The following is a 9935-nucleotide window of genomic DNA, read 5'->3' as shown; positions in this document are numbered from 1 at the left end:
GTTAGGCTGGTTCCTTGCTTTTTTTTTTTCCTCTTCGGTGGGAGACTACAAGGGAGAGAAAACGGCCTCCAACAAGGGGGTACTCCCGGGAGGGTGCGGGGACTGTACTGCTGCAGTGGTGCAGCCGTCATTGCAACCTGGACCTGCGGCCCTCGTGCACCTGAGACGTGAGGAGCGTGGACTGAGAGCCAGCTGCGAGGGCGGAGAAGACACCCTTCTCCTTCCCCCTCACCCTACAACAAGCTATGGCTTTCCCCGAGCAGAAGGGGAGGGTTAGTGGATGAATCACTGTTGGTGCCAGAGCAGGCTGTGAGAAGGGGAGGGAAAGGGGGCCGGAATTCGGCCACGCAGCTCCTCAAACTGGTTAGGTGAGGTTCCTGGGCTGGCCCCTCGAGGGGCGAATGGGCCTCTCTGAATGGGTTGTTATGGTAACAAATGACCGAACAGTCTCGTACAAACGAACCAATGAGAAGAGATTTCTCTTACACTCCACTCGATGGTCGGAGTTGCGAAAGCCCCTGCTAGAGGCTGGCAGCGCCCGAGGAAGAAGGCGGTGCGATAACGTCTTCTGGGGGAGGGGCACTTTCTGTCATTCTCGCGGAAGGTCCAATCAGAACTAGGCATCCTGCTGGAGCCCGCCCCCTTTCTGAGCGTCTCCCCTCCCCCTCGCTCATTTCGCACGACGCAGCGGTTGGGAACAGAGACATTTTCGGAGCTGGAGCCGCCACGGCCGCCGCCATTTTGTGTCTGTGGAGAAAGAAGGAGCAGCGGCGGCGAGTGAACTAGGCAGAAACCCCCTCCCCCACCCCGTGCGACGGCGGCCGTACCCACCCGAGGCTCCCTCCCGGTGTCGTCCCCAACCCCCCCCTCCGTGGTCAGCATGTGGTAAAGCCGGAGTCGCGAGTGACCCGTCGAGAGGAGGAAGAGGAGTCGCGAGGGAGGTGGGGTAGCGGGCGGCGACAGCTGCGGCGGATCTCGGAGGGGGGCCGCGGCGCGATGTCGGAGTCGGCGCCGGCTGACGCCGGTACCGTAGGGGCCCGGGAGGACGCCTGTCGGGATTATCAGTCGTCCCTGGAAGACCTGACCTTCAACAGTAAACCGCACATCAATATGCTGACCATTCTGGCTGAGGAGAACCTGCCTTTCGCCAAGGAGATCGTCACCCTCATCGAGGCCCAAACCGCCAAGGTTTTTATACACCCCGCAGCCTCCTATTCTTCTAATACCCTAATACTAGTGTCTGCCTCATCCCAGGTCCCACTCTGATTCAAGGGGGACAGTCTCTTCCCCCTCCCCCCCCCACCTCCGCTCAGGCTCATACACGCAGCATGGCGGGGCCTGTCCCTGGGGAAGGGAGGGGGGTGGCGGGCGGGGGAGGGTGGAGCCCCACTTCCGCTTACCAGCACCCCATTCAGACCTCTCCTATTCTATACATCTATCTCTCGGATGGACCTTGGTCGGGGTGGGGTGGGGGTGGGGCAGTTCCACTTCACGCTGGGAAGCTAAGAGCTAAAATGCAACATTTAGCCTTATGCAGTGGGAGTGGGTTCATCTCCCGTCCCGCCACATGATCCCCCCCCTTTCTGGTTAATGGTGCTTTGGGACCTGGGAGGAGGTGAAAAGGGTCTTGGGAATGAGCCGGTGGGAGGGAGTGGGGGGGGGTCTTAGGGCAATTGGCCCCCGAGTGGAGCAGCCGCTTGTAAGAGCCCAACATGGCGCCTGAAAGGCACATGATGCGAAGGGGAAGAGAGGAGGATCCACTCCCTGCCAGCCAGGCAGCTGCTCACACCCGTCAACCCCATATTGGGGTGGGGGTGGCTCGAGTATACCTTTTGGCGCTCATCCCTCCTATTGGAGATTTTAAGATATCCACAGATTGTGAGAAATGGGAAAACAATCTTTCCTCCAGTTTTTGGGATCCTAATTGTAGGGGGGAGGGGAAAGAACAGAACTTAATAGATGCCTTATATAGTGTTCAAAAAAAGTGTAGTTCCTGGTTCTTTTTCCTCTTCCTTAACTGAAGGTTTACATTTTATTCACCTATCTACGGAGGTGATTCTTTGTGCCACTTTACTTGGCTATAGTCTTCCTATTCTGTGGACCTTACTGGTGGGAGTGGGAAGAGTCTGAGTGATGTCATTTAAGTAGTTACTGTTAAATTTAGATATTACAAAAGTGAGCGATAACATAGCCTCCCCGTGTGAGTTTTAAAAGTAATTTTCAACCCTGTATTTATGGTTTAGTTTTTCCTAGTTAATGTTAGCGAGTACCGTTATTCAGGGTGAGCTCTCCTCTCAGTAGAGAGAAATCCTTTAAAAGGCCACTTTAACAACAACCACCAAAATATTGTCTAGAGACGGTTTCTGTCTAGTGTAAAATGAGTGGTCTGACTTTTTAAATAAATGGTTTTGAAATGTGTGACTGGTATTATAAAATTTGTGAATAAAACATATAAAATATGTATTTGTCTTTTTTATTTACCATTGTAAGGTGTAGAATCTGTTTTCAAGACTTATTTTTAAATAATGTGGTTGTGTGTTTAAAACAAAGTTCTTTAAATTCCATGACTTGGGGTTCATTCTTCCTTTAGGTTCCAATCTTTACAGCAACTAAGTGTTTGGTGCTACACTTTTTCAGATGGCCCTTTTCAGCCCTTAATTTAGAGGGGACAAGAAAGCAGTGAGCATTTTTTAAAAACAAAGGCCCAACATGCTAACAATTTGACAGCTAAATACAAGTATTTCAGGGTGCGAAATTTTGTCTTCATGTGGATAGCCTTTGCGCAACAACTGTTTATTTTTCTTTGGCCTTTTTAAGGCACAAAGTTAAAACAGGAAGGTTTGAAAATACAAGAACATTGCAGATAGGTTAAAATTCCCTTAGTTAATGGAATTCCTTTATCTCTCTATCACAGACACCATGGGACTTGAAGATTAAAATATTTTAGCCTTGTTGAAGGCCTAGTTCTTAATTCGAATTTGAATGCTCTTTTTAATTACTGAAACCTTAGCTTGTTTTGTGGTTTTTTTTTTAAGTGATCTGTTAATTTTACTTTCCAAATAGCCAGATTTTGTAGCTCAAGTTGACACTTAAAGAATGGTTTCGATGGATCCGGAAGAACTTCAAGATCTGGAAAATTAATCCCCCCAAATAGTAACCACATTAAAAACATCTAGTTTGTGGACAAATACACAGTGGTAAAATAGATGAACAGAGAGCTCTTGGAGCTCTGTGCTGATATGAGAGCTATGAGTTTGCTACACTTTTCCCAGTTAAAACCAGTTTGAGGAAAAGATGTAAGGTCTTCATTCTGCCACAATTTTGGAATCCGTCTTAGTGAGGGTTGGGACTGTTGAGGGTGAGGGGAGGGATGGGTGATGTTTCATTTTAGAATCAAAGTGGCTTGGTTTTGCCCTCAGGGAGTTTTGTATCCTTATGTTGTAGAATCACTGAACTACTAAACTTGAAATTCAGTTTTCACATATACTTTGACCCCTACCATGAGACAGCCTTAACTACAAATGACTGTGACTGTGTTGTTACATAAAGACTCCACCTACTTTATATACTACTTGCATACACAATAGAAGTAGCATTCTGGACAGATTTTGGTTTTAAAAAAATGATCTCAATGCCTCTCCACCACGTTATGAAAACAAGGATTAAAATGGTAAAGCAGTACCTTTTAAGGGTGAAGACATCCATAAAGTATTTGACATGTTTGATACTTGGCTATGGTTTACCAAAGTAGTGGCCATGTGGACCTTAAAAGAAAAAAGTATCCAGTTAGGACTGTAAGGAAACATTCCATGTAAGGTTATTCAGTTTCTTTAGCCAAATTTAGTTGTACAGGCATTAAATATACTTATTTTATATATAAAGCAAGAGCACTTCCACACACTTGTATGGGCACTTGGTTTTGTGAAATAAAGTGGCATTGTGTTCAAGAGTTGTGACTCCTACCCTAGCTACGCTTTGCTAGGGGAACGGTTGCTGGGGGTTTGAGAAAACTTGGACACTTGGAGGTGGGGTAAGGTGGTGGTGAATGGGGATGACTTAAGGTTTTTAAATCATGGGGGAATCCTGTGGAAATGAGGAGTATAATCAACACACAATTTGTATGGTTTGCCTTCCTCTAATGCTCCTCAACAAGTCTGTGTACCTGCTGATGCTTTCTGGAAGTTTGCTGTGCCTTCTGCTACTAAAAAGCCAATGAATGAATGGGTAGGCATTGCAATTGAACTTGGGCAACAGCAATTCTTTTGCATTGGAAGCCCTAACAGTATCAACATCACCACACTGACTGCACAAATTTAGATTCAGTGGTTTGTGCATGTCAGAAAAAAAAAACAGCTCGACGGAATGTCCATCCCATGAAGAGCATCTTCGGTGCAAATCAAATCGTGGTTGCCAGTGTCAAGTTCAACCTGACTTACATGACTCAACCTGCTGCTTGATCCAGTTTTTCTTGTATCCGTAACAAACCCCCAACTTGCTGCATGTTTCACATGTAGTGTAAAAAGTGGTTTGTCATTAGCCTCAGATGTGAAATCTTTCTGAGTCTTGTTCATTAGGATTGTAAAATAATTTTAGACCTTAATGTGTGTGTGACTTAATAGAAAACAAAGGCTACATAGAATTCAACATATAACAAATGCTTACTGAAATTACCTTGGGCTTTCTGCCAGAAATCTGAACTCTGTTATTTCATGAAGCCTAGGCACACTATTTTGAGTTTGTGTGGGTCATGAAACAACACTTTTGGGTTCCAGCAGAAGAGAATGATATTTTTTCTTTTGCTACCCTCAACCTCATTTTCTACTTTTAAAACACAGTTTACTACATGAACCTGAAACAACATTATGTCCAGTAATTACATTATGATTGCAGTTTTTTTCCCTTCCTAGTAATTGAGCTTGTTTTGCTTGCTCCACAAATGTCAGTATAAGAGAAATTAATTGAACATTTGAGCTTCATATAGATTAATGTCAACCCAGTGGTACTTAGTATCAACCAAAAAATAGGTCTGTATTTGTGGGTTTGGAAATTCATTTGCAAACAATTTAAAAATGATATTTCCTTATACTAAACTTCTCAGTTTCTTTTTATTACTTCAGGCTCCTTCTACAGAGAAGCTCCCTGTTATGTATCTTATGGATTCCATTGTGAAGAACGTTGGAAGAGAGTATCTTCCTGCCTTTACTAAAAACCTAGTTGCAACATTTATTTGTGTGTTTGAAAAGGTATATATGCATTTAGAAACATTCTGAGTTTTTATAAAAAACTGTTCCAGATTAAATAAATACTTGTTTTTGTGTTGGGTTTTCTTGGGTGGATAAATGTTTCTTTAAAAATTTTTCTTTTATCATTTACTATTTAAAAGGAAGTGGTTCTGTCAGTTAATTTCTAGGAGTTAAAAGTGAAGACAGTTTGTTTTTACAATTATTTTCAAGTCCTTGTTTTGTATTGCTCATGTCATTAATTTCAAATCTGTTGTTTTGCCACTTAGAATATTCACAGGAATGAATTGAAAGAGATGAAAATATGTTAAATCATATTTGTTAGTGGTGGTGGTAGTTTGTTGAATACCCCTATCCAGTGTAAGTGTTGGTCCAGAAATTTTTGAGGTTTTCTTTTTTTTTTTTGGTAGTCAGAAATGACTTTTACTGTCTGCAAGTAAAGGTATCCCAGCTGAGTTATGATTAAGTTTGAAATGTTAGTTTACTACACAGTCTTTTTCTCTTATTATTTGAGATAAAGTTTTTGGGGGCGTTGGTTCTTGTGCCCTGTGGATATGAAGTCATCTGAAATACTTTTGTATCAAATATAGTTTATACAGTATTTAAAATGAGGAAGAATGAGTAAAGGTTTGAATTGCTTAGGTAATACCTTGACTTTCAAATGAGTCTGTGTATCTCACAATTGTGGGAATACTTGAATTTTGACATACCTTGTGTTCTGATTCTTGCAAAGGGAGCGATGGTTACTTTTATGTTTTTATAGGAGTGTTTTTTAATCTGGAGAAATACTAATTTGGGATTGGGTTGTAGAATGAAATAGTGTTTAAAAACATCTTCAGTATTGGATTTTACATATTACAAGTTAATACTTAGGTGTTAATAGAAAATGTATCTTAGAGACTTAGAGGAAAGAAGTACCAATTGTAATATGTACTGAAATTGCATTGAAAATGAATATTTTAGACTATAAATAGCATTTCTGATCATTAGTAATAGTGGCTAGCTCAGATCTTTGTCAAAGAGGCTCATTTCTGGGAGGCTCTGATGAAGGGAAGAGAGACAACTTTGGAGGGTCCACATTACTTTTTAGATAATAAGGTTTTTTGTTTATCTTCATTTTTCATGTGACGTCAACCCTCAGTTTAAATTCATTTAGATCTTAGGCTAAATTCACATGTGTTTTTTCATAGTTGATTCCAGTAAATAGATTGTCAAATACACTTAAATAAATACTATGATAATATTTGATACCAGAAGACTCAAATTACCACTGGCTTTTATTATTCAGAGGCTGATAATCTGGGTTGTGGAAATGCCAGAACCCGTGATGCCTCTTCTAGCTACTAGGTAATTTTGACTTTTAACTACTTACTAGTATTGCCAAAGAGAGGGCAAGTAAAATAAAATGTGAAAATAAAGCTAATTAATTTCGCTGTTAGCACAGTTTTAGAAATAGACTTTTGGAAGGTTTTAAGCTTGTATTATGGATTTTCTTTATCCATTATGCTAACCTTTTTATACAAGTAATGTGAGAATTGGTGGACATAATTGTCTTTTTATTTCACCATTCTTTTCTAAGAAACTGTAATAGGAACTGTTCTCTCTGAAAGGAAAATTAAAATTTATGTAGAAGGTGCTCTGTGCTAGGGGCTGGGATAGTCTTAATTCTAACTTATGTCCTGACCATTTAAAGGTTAAAAAATGTATGCATTTTGATACACCTCATTCTGATACACCTTTCCCTTATGACTTTGGACTGTTCCCCGTGAAAAACAGTCATTTTAGAACCACAGTAAATTGCTTTCAGAGTATTACATTTAATGTAAGGGAAACTTTGTTGTACTGTGAATAAGAAACTTTTATAGTTGCGATTTTGAATTGTAGGGTTATAAAAACAAATTGGTTTTCTAGAATGAGATCCAGTAGTAGTAACAGCTTCAGCCTTGCCAGTTTACTTTTCTTGAAGGAGAAAAAACTAATTTTTTAAAACTCAAATCCTAATGATAACTTAGTGTATTTATAGAACAAAGGCATGGCTCCATACATAAGATAGAGAAGCAATTCAAAAGGATTAACTGCGTTTTATATATAAAACTTTTTATAGTTACTTAACATGCAATAGAATTGTTCTGTTGTTCTAGGTGGATGAAAATACTAGGAAAAGTTTATTTAAATTACGCTCCACATGGGATGACATTTTCCCTTTGAAGAAACTCTATGCCTTGGATGTCAGAGTTAATTCATTAGATCCTGCTTGGCCAATTAAGCCTCTACCCCCCAATGTGAATACTTCTAGCATCCATGTGAATCCTAAATTTTTAAATAAATCGGTAAGTTTTCATATGAATGCTACCTAGTTAACATTCTTTCACTAGTTTCATTTTTCTGCTGTAAAATTACTGAAATAAAACCAGGATATGGTACTCTAAATCTGTTCAATTGAAAAAGTTTCAATTTCATTTCATAGTTTGTTTTTAAGTTGGCATAATATTTTTCTTTTTTTAATTTAATTTTATTTTCGTTAAGATTTTTCCCTTCTACCTTCCTTCTCTTCCTGTCACCACCCATTGAGAAAGCAAGAAAAACAGAACTTAAAACGTGTAGTCAAGCAAAACAAATTCCCACATTGGCTATTTACAAAAAACTCTCTTGATCACCTGAGTCTATCACCTCTCATCAGAAGGGAGCATGTTTCATGAGTCCTTTGGAATTGTGGTTGGTAATGATCAGAGTTCCTAAGTCTTTCAACCTTGCTTCTTTTTACAGTATCATTATTGTATAAATTATAACACTTTTTACCTTTTGCAGTTTTGACAATTTAATATCAATTTTATGTGGTTAGATGTTTGTAACATACTTGAAAATATTGTAGGTATTAAATTTTCTTAAGTGAGATGTCATTTTAAAGCTGACAACTGGCCATTCAATTTAGTTCAAAAGGTGTTAAATAAGAATTTTAATGATTTAGCATATTTTTGAGCCACCTTTTAAATTCCAGTGTAGCTATAATGGTTTTTTCTTTTCACACTATTCTTTTATAGCCCGAAGAACCTCCTACACCTAGTACAGTGGTCAGTTCCCCTGGTATCTCCACTCCTCCAATTGTCCCTGATATCCAAAAGAATTTGACCCAAGAGCAACTGATAAGGCAACAGCTGCTGGCAAAGCAAAAACAGTTGTTAGAACTTCAGCAGAAAAAATTGGAGCTAGAGCTGGAACAAACTAAGGCACAACTGGTAAGTGGGACAGATGTCACATAATATGCCCCAAAGTGTCTTAATCTGATCCTTCCCCAAAGGGGGAATCCCTTTTATGTGTGGTGATGGTGGTTTTTAATCAATATACCTTAATTATATGCATATGGTTTCAGAATGTTTTCTTTAATGGTTTGCAAGTTGAATTATACTATTTATAAGTGTCATATAATAAAAGCTAATTTTAGTGTACATCGTTTTGTTTTCTTCTCTCAAAGAGACAGTTATACTTAATTCCTGTAAGAGCATATCTAATTACAATATGCTTAATAATTGTATTTACAGAATATCTGCTTCCAAATTGAATTCTATTATACTCTTAGTATTGTTATTGTTAAGCTAAAACTTGAAAGTGAGCTTAAATGTTGACTTATTCTAACATCTTATTGGGAAAAATCCTGTTTTTTCTATAATGATAATACCATCTAACATTTACATAGCACTTATTTTGTACTGGGCACTGTGCTAGCTCTTTACAAATATCTCATTTGATTTTCACAACCCTGGGAGTTGCTATTATCATCTCCCATTTTATAGTTGAGGAAACTGAAACAAATAGGTTAAGTGACTTGTCCAGGGTCATACAGCTAGTTAGTGACATAGGCTGGAATTGAACTCAGATCTTCTTGACTCCAGGCCTGACTGACTCCATCTACTGTACCACCTAGCTATCTTTTTTAATTTTTCCATACTTTATTATTTAATATTTTTTTAGTTTTCAGCATTGATTTCCACAAGATTTTGAGTTACAAATTTTTTCCCCATTTCTACCCTCCCCCCCACTCCAAGATGGCGTATATTCTGATTGCCCCGTTCCCCAGTCAGCCCTCCTTTTGGTCTCCCCACTCCCCCTGCCCGCCCCATCCCTTTTCCCCTTACTTTAATGTATGGCAAGATAGATTTCTATGCCCCATTGCCTGTATATCTTATTTCCCAGTTACATGCAAAAACAACTTTTTTTTGATCATCTGTTTTTAAGACTTTGAGTTCCAACTTCTCTTCCCTCTTCCCTCGCCACCCACTCTCCCTAAGAAGGCAAGCAATTCAACATAGGCCACATATGTATCATTATGCAAAACACTCCCATAAATAGTCATGTTGTGAAAGACTAACTATATTTCCCTCCATCTTATCCTGTCCCCCTTTATTCAGTTTTCTCCCTTGACCGTGTTCCTTTTCAAAAGTGTTTGCTTTTGATTACTTCTTCCCCCATTTGCCCTCCCTTCTATCATCCCCCCTTTTTTAACCCCTTCCCCCTACTTTCATGTGGGGTAAGATACCCAATTGAGTGGGTATGCTATTCCCTCCTAGCTATCTTCTTTAATAACTTCATAAAGCATTTGAGAGAGATCTTTAAAATGATCGCTTTGGTAGTACTGACCTTTAAATAGATTAAGTTTTGATACTGTAGAAGACATATAAATCACAATTTCCTTGTATG

The 9935-nt window shown here is 39.6% G+C and overlaps 1 protein-coding gene across 1 annotated transcript in view; it reads left to right on the top strand.

Annotated features, from left to right (window-relative positions):
• The first annotated feature begins 700 nt into the window (after window positions 1-700).
• Window positions 701-9935, top strand: part of PCF11 (PCF11 cleavage and polyadenylation factor subunit) — a 31739-nt gene continuing 22504 nt past the window's right edge. Inside the window, exons 1-4 of the mRNA XM_036743454.1 lie at window positions 701-1188; window positions 5118-5243; window positions 7382-7570; window positions 8282-8476. Of these exons, the coding sequence (XP_036599349.1) occupies window positions 997-1188; window positions 5118-5243; window positions 7382-7570; window positions 8282-8476 (702 nt within the window). The 5' untranslated portion in view covers window positions 701-996. The remainder of the gene's footprint in view (window positions 1189-5117; window positions 5244-7381; window positions 7571-8281; window positions 8477-9935) is intronic.

The sequence above is a fragment of the Trichosurus vulpecula genome, chromosome 2, assembly GCF_011100635.1.
Source record: "Trichosurus vulpecula isolate mTriVul1 chromosome 2, mTriVul1.pri, whole genome shotgun sequence".
In the NCBI taxonomy this organism is placed as follows: Eukaryota; Metazoa; Chordata; class Mammalia; order Diprotodontia; family Phalangeridae; genus Trichosurus; species Trichosurus vulpecula.
This window is presented reverse-complemented; position numbering and strand designations above follow the sequence as displayed.